General features: G+C 37.1%; 3 protein-coding genes across 5 annotated transcripts; 1 reads left to right on the top strand and 2 right to left on the bottom strand.

The window, feature by feature from the left end:
- Window positions 1–2756: 2756 nt before the first annotated feature.
- LOC114544846 lies at window positions 2757–4840 on the top strand. The gene is made up of 3 exons (XM_028563342.1): window positions 2757–2834; window positions 2951–3189; window positions 3667–4840. The coding sequence occupies exons 1-3, from the start codon at window positions 2764–2766 to the stop codon at window positions 4398–4400; spliced, it is 1044 nt and encodes a 347-aa protein (XP_028419143.1). The 5' UTR covers window positions 2757–2763; the 3' UTR covers window positions 4401–4840.
- A 141-nt stretch (window positions 4841–4981) lies between these two features.
- LOC114544847 lies at window positions 4982–8989 on the bottom strand. 3 transcript variants are annotated; one of them, XM_028563343.1, is made up of 6 exons: window positions 8774–8989; window positions 8302–8455; window positions 7794–7984; window positions 6880–7030; window positions 6614–6676; window positions 4982–5933 (listed from the first exon to the last, which is right to left on the bottom strand). In XM_028563343.1, the coding sequence occupies exons 1-6, from the start codon at window positions 8930–8932 to the stop codon at window positions 5164–5166; spliced, it is 1488 nt and encodes a 495-aa protein (XP_028419144.1). In that variant the 5' UTR covers window positions 8933–8989; the 3' UTR covers window positions 4982–5163. The 3 variants fall into 3 exon arrangements, with proteins under 3 accessions (XP_028419144.1, XP_028419145.1, XP_028419147.1); XM_028563344.1 differs by lacking the exon at window positions 8774–8989 and adding an exon at window positions 8584–8638; XM_028563346.1 differs by lacking the exon at window positions 8774–8989 and adding an exon at window positions 8580–8606.
- A 995-nt stretch (window positions 8990–9984) lies between these two features.
- On the bottom strand, window positions 9985–13064 carry LOC114544848 (protein tilB homolog). Its single transcript, XM_028563347.1, is given in 19 exon segments — window positions 9985–10364; window positions 10487–10571; window positions 10662–10757; window positions 10850–10919; window positions 10992–11057; window positions 11163–11234; window positions 11322–11420; window positions 11528–11572; window positions 11677–11726; window positions 11812–11871; window positions 11935–11985; window positions 12083–12158; window positions 12258–12354; window positions 12511–12553; window positions 12555–12592; window positions 12723–12796; window positions 12888–12954; window positions 12957–12980; window positions 13055–13064. Coding segments are annotated over 18 exon segments (1089 nt in total). The 3' UTR covers window positions 9985–10364; window positions 10487–10520.
- Window positions 13065–14431: the final 1367 nt, after the last annotated feature.

Below are 14431 nucleotides of genomic sequence, written 5' to 3'. Positions count from 1 at the left end.
AAATATTCTGGTATTAAATTATTTTGTTAAAATTGTTCGGTACCCTAATGCTGTGGTTTATAGTAGCTGAAATATTTTAAATCCTGAAGACTAGGGACTGGTTGTGTAAAAACGTAGGTCATTTTAACTACAGTTAGTTGTGTCTGACAAAATTGGCCAATTACAAACGTGTATTTATGACTTAACTATGCACGGCATAGATATTTTTCAATGTAACATAGGCGCGGCGTTAGCCTTATATCAACTTCGCAACGAAAGTGATAAAACAACTGCCTGAAATATATATTTTTTTTGGTGTCGTGTAGATGGACAAGCCATAGCGTCAAAGCTGTCCAAGCAGATCACCCGTAAAACCAATGCAATCAAAAGCGTTATAACGAAATATAATGCTTCTTTGACTGCTCTACAAGACTGCGTTGACGGACTACCTGACGAGCTGAAATTTGACATAGCAAAAGACCCAGAGTCGTCACTTTATTCCAACTTCTCCACCCAACGGCCTGTCGAGACTGTTCCTTTTTCCGTCAAGAGATCCGCAATCGACCTGCAAAATTTCCTCGAAAGATGCAAAGAGGAGCAGGAACTTTTGTTAGAGGAAGTTGAAAACCTGTTTATGTATTACATTGAAAAGCGAGATAATTTCACAGAAATTTTAGAACGACGTTGTCTTGAGGAATCCAGGCTATCGAATGGGATTTGCAATCATATAAAAAGGAGATTTGCGAGATAAACAACGTGTTGGTGTCTTTGCGTTTGACACTTTCCGATTATATAAAACCATGGCTTGCAGAAAAACTTGATAGCGTTGACAGTACATCGTCTTTTCATATGTCAAATGTCTTAGAAACGTGTGTTGAAGAGGAAAGTGAAATGGAATGCATAGATAAAGATGCCATAGAGGATCTTGTGGACTTGCTAGATGACAGAGACGAAGACGAGGAATGATAGGGAATGATTGCTGCATTGAAAACAATCATATCTATAGTATCGGCATCTCTTGTGTAAATAACCGTACTTTCTAATATAAACAAGACGCCGTTCTGGCGTTAACTCCGGCGCACGTGCCAGTCTTCAATATAGAGCTTCTGAACATAAACAATACAGTTCGCGTATTGTTTCGCATACATATTCGCATTTAGATGCCTTGCGAACCTAAATGTTCGATCGCGAAATTCAGAAGAACATCGCAGTATAGAAGTTCAATTGTTCAAAATGTAAATAAACCGCATGATACATTCGCTTCGTCTTACACTTTGCCTTTGGAATTCGCGCTTATATAGTTGTATTGAATCTTCGATCCTGTGCAAACTACGCGACGTGTCAACGCGCCCATACACGACCACATCATCTTGTTAAACGGCAAAATAGCAGCGATATTATTAAAATAGGACCGGGTCTACATGTATTAAATATATTCTTACCCCAATTCAATCTAAACTTAATCGAACAGCATGAAAAGAACGGTTTATTTGTTCCTCTTGGAGGAATTGCCGTATCATGCGAGCGAAATCGAATCGCGCATTGGAAAATTAGCCAAAGCTGTGCACCACAAGTCTTGGGAGATAAGACTGGGACGTAGATAAATACGGTCACATACATGTTTTAAATACTAGTATATTTCGCGCCATTACAGACTTGCGACGACGAAAAATAATAAAAAAAAAATAAAAAAAAAAACAAAAACAAAACAAAACCGGGGCGAATTTTCAACTCCGTCGCTGACGCCGGAGTAATAAATGGCAGAATTTTGAACAAACGTTTTCGGCCAAGGCAGTGGATAATTACTCTCTATTGGGCAATTGTCATATGGTAACTTATTATTTTCACTTTTTTAACGCGGGACGATTTACTCGTCAAAGGGACACCCTCTGATGCTGTATAGAATAAAATATACTAGTTTTAATAGTTTCACATTACTCTCATCCAAGCATAAAAAGTCGAGTAAAATTCCAATGCAGCTAGCGCTGATACAATCGAAGGATTGAAAGGTTGATTCAAACAGGTAGGAAAAAGTATTTACCTGGCAGAATGGTATTGTGCATTTCTGTTTCGCTCTTAAAACAAGTTCAAATTTCTTTCTGAATACGACGTACTGTACAATCTTTTCAAAGCTCATCAAAAACATCTGATCACGCAGCTGTAAAATGGCCATTTTGAGATTAAGTATATACAGAAGGCTATTAATTGAGACTATTTGTTTTTACCGCTTGCAAGCTTCAAATTGTCGATGCAAGACATTTTTGTTGAGCTTGCATGTAGAAATCTATTGCTGATCACCAATTGCAAATTTGAGCATGAAGTCTAATAAATTGTGATGAATTCAAATGCAACCAATACCCACGGCATAATTGTTTGATTTCAGTTTTCATAGTTTCTACCAACGATTTATTGCTGATCATAGTAATTATATAAGATGTATAGGTCAGAAATCAAAAACACACACATATAGCTATCTGCTCGACGTATATTTTTATATATGCTCGGTTACTAAGGTGGGGTTCAGTCCATGATGTAAATAACACTTCGTTGACAGACTCCCTATTGTTGAGATCAAAATCAATGGCGAAGCCTCTTTTTATTCATTTTTATTATATATATACGAGATCTAAACCCGAACTCCTAATCGAGCTGGTTTGCAACAGCACCGTTTAAGGTTTGTCCAGCACCCTTTGGTCATACGTCACGAAATTTGAGTTCACTTGGTTGGTAGGGCCCAGCCTGCACACAAGCGCAAACAAGCGCCTTGATAAGAAGGTGCGAAGAATGGCGAATACCTCAAAATCATCAAAGTTCAAGTTTTTGCCATCAGATTGGAGGGATTCTCGAGCTACCTGGTAAGCTCACAGCTTTTGTACATTCTAGATAGCAGCTATATTGCTATATTAATATCGTTTGCATAATTAAATATTTAAATATATTAAAACGTATGTTTCTTTTATGCATATTGCAGGCTTTCCCGCTTTTATGCGGTTGATTTGTATTCTCGTGTGAAATGTTCTGATGTATTGAACGACCTGACAGAAAAATTCCCAAATATTTCTAAGAGAGAGTGTGGTTTTATAGTTCGAAGATTTTTCCCGAGCGTAAGAAGAAAACATAGTAATCATGTTTACTATTATTCTGGAATTCGTCGTGTCTCTGACCCCAAATCCCTGAACGGCGGCGGATCATTCGACGACGGATCATTTGGTGAGTACAAGATGCAAAACCTTCTGTACATCATACATGTTAATTCAGACCTTACTATTGGTTTATTTGTTGAAAATACAATAGATACTTGACGAATAAGGAGCAATTTTTTGCATAAATGTTCCCTGACATAATTAATGAGTTCTATTGTACTTTTATGTAGTCTGTAAACCCATGTATATTCTATTAACTGTGATCTCACACACTGTACCTTCATGTAAAACATGTTTTAGTTACTGCTAGAAAGTTTGTTGATAAGGCTACATATTGAGGTCACTTGTTCTATTTATGGTTTTGGTCTCTTAGCCTCATATATACCATGCATTTTAAATTTTTAATTAAGTTGCTCCTACTATGTAGCTAATACAGAAAACATAGATGTCATATTGGATGTCATACTGTTGATGAATCTGTAAGACTGTAACATTAGTACTCTAAAGTTCATTGCTGGTTACATAGCTTCAATTTTTTGTTTAGAAAAGGAAGTACCGGTACTGGAAGAAGTTAACCATGATATACCAAAATCTCTGCATGTTAAAAGACAGGAGCTGATTGACGTGCATGACACTGGTATATGTAAATTCAACAATGGCATTGTTGAAACTTTACAATTAAAGCGTTTCAGAGGGTTTCCTGTTGCAGTAAGAGAATGTGAACATAACATTGAAAGTGAGGTGAAATCAATATTAAGATTGCCTTCTCATCCTTCTTTGCCTATTGTTTTGGGAATTTGTCTTGATTGCAAGCCATTCCTGCTTGTGACAAAGTTTTATGGCTCTTCAAAGTTTGGTGTTATGCTTTCACTGTATGCAGCTATAAAAGACAAGTGCAAAGACAGCATTTCTAAGGAACGCTGGATTTCTATCATTCATGGTATCACTGAAGGCCTGTTGCATATGCATGCAAATGCTTTTTGTCATGGAGATTTGCAATCACATAATATCATTTTGCATAGAAAATCCAGGGAAAACAAGTTTTTGCAGCCAGTTTTCTTTAGTTTAGACAAAGCATTGCACATCAAAAAAGAAAACACAATTCTTTTCCGCAATGATGTGCAAAACCTAGCTTCATTAATTGACAATATAAGTGCCAATACTAAAGGTGACAATTTATTTAAATCTGTAGCGGACATAGCAAGAGGAATAGACCAAAGTAGTAGCAATAGCATAGATGTGTTAAAACATATTTTACACCATCTTAAGCAACTATAAGTTTTAGTGGTGCTCTAGCCATGCTTTGGCTGTGTAATACTGCAATAAGTTATTTGAGTTCCATGTATGGGTAAATATATCCTAGCATCAAGGATTGGGTGGGAAACAGGCAGGAATATTCTTTTATTCATGTTAACAGCCTGTAAAGACAATACATTTGAGAAGAATTTGATAATGCAGAACACAAGAATATATGAATATTGCTCCCCCTCCAATTATTGATGCTAGCTATGTACACCACTGTTCATGTTGTCAATCCATTTTTAGTTACAGTACATAAAAATGAACTGTTATTTTAAATTAGTTTTGTATGGCTAAACTGTCCAATTAATAGAATATGAAAAAATAATACATATAGAATATCCTATCTAGTAAAACAGTTACCAAGTAAACTGTTGTAACCTAAAACCCCTTGTAACCGAAGTTAACCCTACAGAAAATCTAGGCTGCTTTGGTCTTAGTGGTGATAAAATTTCCTGCAAGGACTGCGTGATTGCCGGAACGAAGTTCAATATCCAAAAATTAGGGTTCACATAAAAGCCTTGCAGATCAATCTGAGATTTTCCCTAATCCCTCTGTAGGGTGGCGTCAATGTCTAGCACAAAAAACAATGGAACAGTCATCGTGAATCTGTAAATCAGTGTACTTTTATTAACAAACCAAAGCAAAACTATTGCATGTACACCCAATGACCCAAAAACTGGAATTGGAACGAGTTAATGCAGTCATAACCAACTGAGTAATGAAAGCCTTCGTACTGTATTTACAAAAACCCTTGATGTTTTAAGCATTCTCTGATTGTAATGTCAAAATCAGGTGGCATTGTTATTTTGGCACCATAATTGAGTTCAAGAGCTTTTCGAAGTCTCAGTGTTCCAAGATTTTCTTGATCTTTGCTGATCATGTTCAAGGCTACTATGAATGTTTTGTCCTGTTCGACAAGTAATTTGTAGCACAGTTCTTGTTCCGTCTTGTCCTTGTCAAGCCAGTAACCAAAAATTTTATCATCTGCCTGAAGATTTTCAATTTCTTCTGCTTTACCAGGGTGATAAAAGAGCCAGTATGGTTCAGCTTTAGTCGTGTTATACACCGGCAGAACGTAACCGCAATGAGCTCTGGTTACCTCATAGTTTTTTTTACATGCAGTCATCGCATCATTACCAAAACAGTGGCTAAGTTCTGTTGTAATGATATTAAATTCTTCCTCATTTAAATCAAAGTCGTATACTTCCAAATCCTCTTCTTGAATTTTATGATTTTGCGATAAACAATCTGCCACTTTATCTTCGTTGATAATCTTACTCAAAATACTCGTATACAGCTGCATTCGTTCAACAGTTGTGATTTCCGACCGCTTGTCTGGTAATGAGGATAGGATGAATGTGATATTTTCAGCATTTTCCATTATAGCATTTATTTGTTTTTGCCCATATGCACTTGGTCTCTTGAAACTGAGGGCGTCAGGCAATCCTGTGACTTCAAATCCTCCCTTTTTGTATGGTACCCGAGAGGACGCTTTTCCACATGCTTCACCTGGGAATTTCCAAAAAAAAAGTTTACATTACTCAAAAAGCACGAGCATTGTGCATTAGGATAATCACTATCCGATAATGTATATATTCATAAGGGGCTTTCCTTTAAGTGGCGAAAATGTCAGACCGGTCAAATTTTGAATTGAAATAGAGTGTTTCCTTATGAATATAACAGTAAAACAACAATTTGCGCGCTAGGCAGATGAACATGACGATACACTTAAACGTAACGATACACGTAAACGCAGAGTTCTTGAAATACTAGAAATATCCGCTCAGTATAGAAATTCAATAGGACCGGTCTGGCCGTAATATAAAGAAAAGCGCGTTCAAATAAGCGTAAAAGCAAGCGATATCTATTAAAAGAAATATCCTGGTTCTATCTTTGCAGGTGTGAATGTGGGTTTGAAAAGTACAAACTATTGCAAACCCACATTCAAACAACAACGAACAAGATGCCGGGCCATAAACGTGAACGAAAGCAGCGCGATAATTGGGACGAATATTCATATATCTGTTCTACTGTACCTGGCGGTTTTATTTCGAAAACAAATGAAGGTACAAAAAAATTCCGTCGGTCAGAACGAATATGTGAATATGTACCGCTCCACTAATTATTGCATCAAGTTTCAACCAATCAACGAGCATTAAAAGAGGTTTGAGATACTAAAAAATGCTTACTGTATTTTTTGTTGAAGAGTTTTGCAACATCATCAACTTTGAAATTAACTCTGTGTGAAGTGTCTAAAGAAAAGAATAACAAAAGTATTAGTACAGTTTTTGACAATTAGTTAATTGATCAGAAGTTTTATTTGCTAAAAAACACCTTATTATTCATAATTTACAACCAAATATTAATATTGAAATTGATATTAATACCGACCACTAAATATTCAAAGTAACACCTGTAGGTACATAACTTAATTTAAGATTGCATGAAGACTTACCAACATACTCCCCAAATTTCAAAGCAATGGTTTGGTTATCTTCCAAAAATCTCATTCCTTTCTCTGTCCCATATTGTTTAAGCTTGCATGAATCGCTAGGATCCATGAGCAGGACTGATGCTTCGCAGCCAAGAGTTTCCATATATGCAAGCTGAAGAAACAAATGAATGTACAAAACATATAAAGATACACAAAGACCATGTGGTGTTTGGCCAAAAATTATAAGCCAGTACAAATTTACACACACACATGTATGAATATATACCAATTCAATTTAAAAAAGAGAGTCACATGCACATTTTACTAATTAAGGTTAAATTAAATTTTGGGCTTGCATATACAGCTAACTTAATAAAGGTTAGCTTTCCAGAAATCAAAGGGATGATTGGATACCTGTAAATTTAGACCCATATACCTGAAATATTAGGTTTGAAACAGTAACCTACACTCTTTAGAAGACATACAATAGAAACTGTTGTGTTTCATACAAAGATAACATTTTTAATTTCAAGAGTCTATAGAAGGGCTAGCAACCTCTGCGGAGAAGAGAGGCATGCGCATGCTCTACAAAGCCAGCTATCACTAAAATATTTGCCACAGAGCAACAATATATTTGTAGCATATATTTAGGTGTGTTTTAAATATATGCTATAAAAAAACCTTGGTCCATGCATGCACCTTCTTATATTCAACTTAAAAATTATGTGAACATTTTATGCTGTAAAATACATGATTACACCTAACCTCCATCAAGTTCATATTCTATGACAAGAACAATTATTAAGTGGACAATAACAATGCCAATTCAATTTCATAAACCAAATTAACAATTTTAAAATATTCATGCTTGGAGCTTTGGAAGACTAGGTCTCAACACATTGTCATCTTCACAAACAATAGTATAGGTGTATTACCTGGGAGATAAGTTGTTTTCTCGCTTTTTTGATTCTCTGATTACACTCCTTTTCAGATAATTCACTGACAACAACCTTTTGTAGCTCTTTTGCTTTTTCAATCCACTTACTTCGTTCCTCAGAGGTGAGTGAGTTCCATGTACTAACAGTGAGTTTTAATTTTTCAGAGTTTGTAAGCTGTTTACATTCATCTGCAAATTATAAAACATATATACTATAGCACCATTCATATAAAATATTTGTAGCACCATATAAGATACTGCAATTTAGTCCATTGTCCTTACACACCAACACAATTGAGACATGCTCTATTCTTCATTCATGCTTTATGATACAAGGTCCCCTCTATAAATCCCCCTCAGCACAAGCCAAAAAGGCCCTGAAATAGATGGGATTGATAAGTTCAATAAGTTTTCATAATTCCATTATAAATTTGATCAGAGAACATAGTACAATTTGGCTTATTTGAAAGGGGGCTTATTAAATGAGAGATTATTATGAACCTAACCTGAGGTAAGCATGCTCGAGCAAAAAAGGTTGTATGCTGTGGTCCCACGCTTTACAGGACACTTTCTTGTTGCCAAGCCAGAGGTCTCACCAGGTAAATCTGTCCCAATAGCAGATGAGGCTTTTCGTTTCTGCCTTTCGTTTCCAATCCATTTCTACAAACGATTACAGTAATGTTTTTCAAAAAGAATTATGGTTCTAAGGGTTTTAATTTCGAGTGGAGTCATAAACAAGAATGAATGATGAATTGGTCTTTAGAATGAATCGAAGTTATCGAACCTACGTTTTTGCGAATTGCGATGCCCGTGCAAATGTACAATGCTCATGCCACAGAGCTATAGGTGTAGCTAACAATAGCAAGTGTAGTTAGTGCGTATTTACAGATATACAATATTCATAACGCGTTTATTTCAAAACTTGCGTCAATATGCAAATTAACACGCCATCTAAACTTCAAAGACAAAAATAAATACCTTCACTCGTTCTACAGTTACGTTAGCTTTATCAGAAGCCTCCACTATAGTTCTCTGCATGTTACTAGCTGTTGAATTCATGCCTTTATCGAAGAAGTCACAAAGAATCTTCCTCTGCGCTTCGCTTATCACTTCGTACGTTCTTCGACGATCAGCCATTTTGAATATATCAAACCTCAATCATCCCTAGCCCAGCATGCACAGAATATAATTTGGTGACGCTTTACAGCGCATTTCTAAATTTTAGAATTAACCTTAGATAGCGTTTTAGAACAGGTGAAACGGGTGGGTAATAATACAAACTGCATGAATTGAGCTTGTATTAGGACCGTCGCCAGTCAAAAACACAGTTGGCACTTGGCCGTAGGCTAGAAACGTTTTTGCCATGGGCAAACCACGAATATTGTCGCCGGAAACATTTGTCTTTACGATGTTTCCTGAAATGAAACTCTGTTTGCCAAACAAATTTGTTCCCGTTAGAGAGAATGTTTCTTGTCAGATTTAGTGTTCCCAGACGCTTTTTTGATGTGGAAACTGGTTGTTTTTCAACGTTATTTCGAGTAAATCAAGTGCTTGCATACTTGAAACGTCCATAAACACAGACTGCGGACATGTACATCATTTTACCCCGAATGCCAATGTCTTTCAATAGTGTTGGCCCACTTCTTGGAGACAACAGAAATATTGCGTGGAAACGTTGTTTGCATAAAACTGTTTGCATGATAAACTGTACTGAGAATTTGGATTGAATGAGAATCAGGATGAATCTCGATTTAAAACACATCGGATGACGAGATACTCCTAATCTATATGTCCTGGGCTACCCTCACTGAGGCAATAGGCAAAAATATTCCGCGGGGGTCACAGTGGAGAGCTGAGTTTTTATCCCCCCCTGGAGGAGAGGAGATGTCCTAAAGGGAAATATCTGACAGGTTCATGTTTCCAGGGGGAGGTTAAAAAAATGAAAACCTATTATCGAGAAATGTGACATTTGCTAACTATGTTGTTTCACATCAAATGCTGTATACCTATAAAGTAGTTAAGATGTTTCGAGCAGGGTCTTCATCAGGAAAGCCAGTGTAGTCAGTTGTTAAATGAAATCAAGACAAGGTTTACATCTACTGGTTCGAAATGTTGAATTTTTGTATTTCACAAACATATGGAAATGGTGGAAGAGTATGGAACAACAACAACAGAACAGCGTACAGCGACAATATCAAAATATTATGTCACGTCTATCTGCATGCCTGAGTTGACAAGTTAGGGTTGTGTCAAAGTTTCTTTGTTCTGATCCGTTTCCCTTTCTGTCCGTGTGGATAACGAGGGAACCTCAGGGACATGAAAACAGGGACTTAGGGGATATTTCTCACAGCAATATTTGGTCTAACGCTTCGCATGGTGTCGATCCTAAATAAGCGGAGGAACGTCTGGGTCGTCAACAAATTCCTCATCTTCCACTTCTTCATCAGCACATTTCCGTCCTGAAGAGTACTTAATCTTTTCCAAATCCTTGCTTTTATCGCAAACGATGTTACCAAAGTCGACATCCTTTCTTACGCTTGGATCAACTTCTAGTTTCTCCTGCTGTTTTCTGTGGAAGCATATCGAGAATCATAAATTATATCCGTCAATATGTGCTATGGATTGATTTAGTAAACCGCGCTATTTCAAGTCATTCGTAATTTTATTTAACTCCATAGTCTCTGAGCTTACCCTGTCATATATTTGCCGTTTATTTTGCCTTCATTCAGACTTTCTTTGGGCACGGCTTTCCTCTCTTGTTTTGGTCGAATAATTCCTTTTAATTAATGAATGAATTTAACCTAAGATCATTCTAAACGAGTTATAGCAAAAACGAGAACTGTGCAGGCATGGTCTTTCATTTTACCTTCGGCATAGTCAAGAGAAGATTCCCTGTAACCTGTGAACGCTTAGCTGTGCTTGAGTCAGGTTTGATCTCTTCTGGTAACGCTAGCTGCATTATCTAAACAAAGATGAAACGAAGATAAATATATGCGGAAAAGCAGTCTTTTGTTGCTAAGATGGAGTCTTTTGTTGAGAGAGTGTTCATTTTACCTTTCCCTTAACTGTTACTCGAACGTAGTTCGTTTGTACATCAACATTGATTAAGGAGGTATCCAGATACCTATAAAAGAAAAAAAGGATGTTATATCTGTTCGATTATTCTGGCAAACTCTAGCTTGTTTAGCCCGCCTACCTTGGACAGGCGAGGTCAAAAAGAAACACATTGTTTTCCTCGTCATCAGTGAAATTAAAGTCGAGTCTAGAAAATAAAAGGGTTGACTGTATCTGAGTAACACTTACGAGTTCACGCTGAATTAAAGACAAGACGCATATCAGCCAACAGCTGGAAAATCTTTCGACTTACTTCCCCTGGTTTATATTCAAAGGTCTGCCGTCTTTAGCGAAAAATCTCACTTCTTTTGGTGCTTTTTCTGCACTGAAAAACAGGAATAATGAAGATTAAAATTATGAATCGTGACATCTCCTATGACCACCATCACATTTTCTTCCGAGTTCTTCCTACCTTTTATCAATCTGTTCTTTGTTTTTTCGTTTTTCTTCCATATGCTTATGAATTTCAACCCTTGACTCTGGTGTGTATTCAACTTCTTCTTGCCAGAAACTGGGATGAGAGCATGTATTATAATGCCTCTCACATACTGTTAATCAGCCCACTTTAATGTATCCTAAACATGCAATTTTTTGCTGCAGAATTATCAATAATATTACCTTGCATCATCTTGTGTCTCCTTTTCATGTTCACTGCTTTTATCCCTTCAAAACACCATGTACAAAAATTTAGGCTCTTTTAACAACCATGATTATATAAGGGCAGGTCACAGGTGATGATGCATCTGGCAGAAATAGCAAAGAAATACTTTGACAAATGGTCTCTTTCTTCATCTCCTCGTTGATTTCTTTTACTCTCCTTGGAAATATAGACAAACTGTTACAGTTTGTCTTGTGATCGGAATTTCAAATTTGAATCCAGTGGCATTAGATCACACACTTACAATTTCCTTTTTGTAATCATTGTCTTGATCAACAATCAATCTAACAATGTTGTCATAATCCTAAAATGATTCAGCTATTAGATGAATTGAAGGTGAGCAAATTTTCAAAAGCACTACACATACTTGTTTTGCCAAAATCCTTTCAGATTTTTCAATTTCTCTTCCATCCAAAGTCTGAAAGATGTGAACAGAAAAAAGTTCCTCACAAATTATATTGAAATCCAATATATCTGTTTTCTAAATCGGGTCAACCACATCGTGCAAGACCTACTTTCAAATGAGGCAATGTTGTTATCACATATTCTCTATAACTGGTGAATTGTGTGCAAGGATTGCCAGTCAGAAACCTAGGGGAGCATAAATTGCATTATCACAACAAAAATGTTAGCTAGGTCATTGGTATCAATGTGAAGGAAGTGTATTACAGCAAAACTGCGATGACGTACAATTCTTGCAGGCGGTAATTAACCCTTAAACTCTCGATGCTGGTCAATTCTCCAACAAAATTGACAGTCAAGTCTAACTTCTGCAGCGATTCACATCCTGAATAATTAGAGACATTTGCTGAGATAATTGATACATATTGCATAGAACAGGATGATAACAGGATGCAGTTTGGTAAACTGCAAACAGAATGTATGGTACTTAATTTATATGGTATTATGATTGTGGTGTATATTAGACTAAGAATATACATACCTTGTAAGTTCTCAACCTTTTCAATGTTATTCAAGGCTATATAAATTGAGACACTCTAGTTTCTTCAATCTACCAACATTTTCTGAAATCATAGAGGATGATGACAAGCAGTGCCTCTCGAAGGTTGGGGAAAGGAAAGTGCATTATGCTCTGGTCACAATAACAGAATTAATGTACAGATTACATGGTGCTGAATTTAAAGATTTACCTACCAATCTTAGGAATTAGGTTGCTTTGCAGATAGAGAATCTTCAATTCACGACAAACTTTATCTAGAATTTCAATTCTACATAACAACATTATATCATTGATCGTTTTTCAACTCCCTTCTTCTTGACTTTCAAACCATCAACAAATCAGAAATCTTTAATTCTCACCTCTCGATATCCAACTGATGCAAGGATACTTCCTCAAGCGTCGATAACTCACAATTGTTATGCTCTGCCTTTTACGAACGAGATCTTCAGTAACTAAATCAACACATTAAACTGCATATAATAAAGAAATTTAACAAAAGAACCAAAAAAATTAAAAACAAACTTACTTCGAACCATGTTGTTTACACCCGATTCGTACGTTGCTCTGCGACGCCGTCTGTCAGCCGCAGAAAATATCGCCATCTCCACAAACCAAACAATTTGAATCTTCAATTTGCAATCTCCTCTTCTCTTCTCTTCTCTTTTCACCTCACCTCATTTTCACCTAAGCTTCACCTCACCTTCACCTCACCTAGCTCACTTCACTTCCCCACCTCACCTCACCTCACCTCACCTTATCTCACCTCACCTCACCTCACCTCACCTCACCCACCTCACCTCACCTCACCTCACCTCACCTCACCTCACCTCACCTCACCTCACCTCACCTCACCTCACCTCACCTCACCTCACCTCACCTCACCTCACCTCACCTCACCTCACCTCACCTCACCTCACCTCACCTCACCTCACCTCACCTCACCTCATCTCACCTCACCTCACCTCACCTCACTTCACCTCACCTCACCTCACCTCACCTCACCTCACCTAACCTCACCTCACCTCACCTAACCTCACCTCACCTCACCTCACCTCACCTCACCTCCACCTTCACCTTCACCTTCACCTCACCTCCAGTGTTGCCAACCTTGGGATTTTATCCCAAGATCTTGGGATTTTTTAAGGCTGTTGGGATTTTTTTGGGATTTTTTTTTTTAAGACCTTGGGATTTTTCTTGGGATTTTTAGAATAGAGACAAGATAATGTTTTAATAATGATAGTTGTAATACTGATTAATCTGCCTGCTCGGTATAACGTTATTCACTAAATATTTTAATACCATACAGAGTATACAGCAGTTAAGTGCTGAGATCAGTGAGAAGGTTTCTTCCTATCGTTTATACAAGACCAAGTATTTCGCCAGGCTTCGGTTAACGCGCATGGCTGAACACTTCGCCTGATGAGGGGACCTGGGGACTAATGAAAAAAATCTTGGGATTTTTTTGGGGGAAAATAGGGAATCTTGGGATTTTTTGGGAGCTATATTGGGATTTTTAGGAAAACTGACTTGGCAACAGTGCTCACCTCAGAACTAAGTGCCTTTAACCATCTCAGAATCTGAAGCTATAAACATTCACAATCCTTTGGGACAAAGCAGAACTGCAGAAGACAGCATGAATGAACACGACAGTTCAATACTTTATGTTGAACTTCAATACAATTGTACATTTTATTGAAATCATATCAAATTCCATCGTTCATGTCAATGTTTCATTGCTTGAAAAACAAGCTTAGTTTAGTTTGCTGCATTTGTCGTGTTGACGAAGTACACTGTCAACTCACAAATATAAATACTTAGTTGTTATGATGATTTTTCAACATCGCCCAAATTGAGAGCTGTTAAACGTTGATTACTCGTAGTTTAATAATTAGCCCAATCGACT

The sequence above is a fragment of the Dendronephthya gigantea genome, unplaced genomic scaffold (assembly GCF_004324835.1).
Source record: "Dendronephthya gigantea isolate DGI-Jeju-01 unplaced genomic scaffold, DenGig_1.0 000994F, whole genome shotgun sequence".
In the NCBI taxonomy this organism is placed as follows: domain Eukaryota; kingdom Metazoa; phylum Cnidaria; class Anthozoa; order Malacalcyonacea; family Nephtheidae; genus Dendronephthya; species Dendronephthya gigantea.
Note: the sequence above shows the minus strand (reverse complement) of the source record. Positions and strands in the feature narration are given on the sequence as shown.

Excerpts from the sequence above, each read along its gene's own strand:
- LOC114544846 (XM_028563342.1), top strand. The coding sequence starts at position 2,764 with ATGGCGAATACCTCAAAATCATCAAAGTTCAAGTTTTTGCCATCAGAT. Across the intron at positions 2,835-2,950 it reads AGGGATTCTCGAGCTACCTG|GCTTTCCCGCTTTTATGCGG; the intron begins GTAAGCTCACAG and ends TGCATATTGCAG. Across the intron at positions 3,190-3,666 it reads ATTCGACGACGGATCATTTG|AAAAGGAAGTACCGGTACTG; the intron begins GTGAGTACAAGA and ends TTTTTTGTTTAG.
- LOC114544847 (XM_028563343.1), bottom strand. The coding sequence starts at position 8,932 with ATGGCTGATCGTCGAAGAACGTACGAAGTGATAAGCGAAGCGCAGAGG. Across the intron at positions 7,031-7,793 it reads GAAAACAACTTATCTCCCAG|CTTGCATATATGGAAACTCT; the intron begins GTAATACACCTA and ends TTGTTTCTTCAG. Across the intron at positions 5,934-6,613 it reads ACTCTTCAACAAAAAATACA|GTGAAGCATGTGGAAAAGCG; the intron begins GTAAGCATTTTT and ends GGAAATTCCCAG.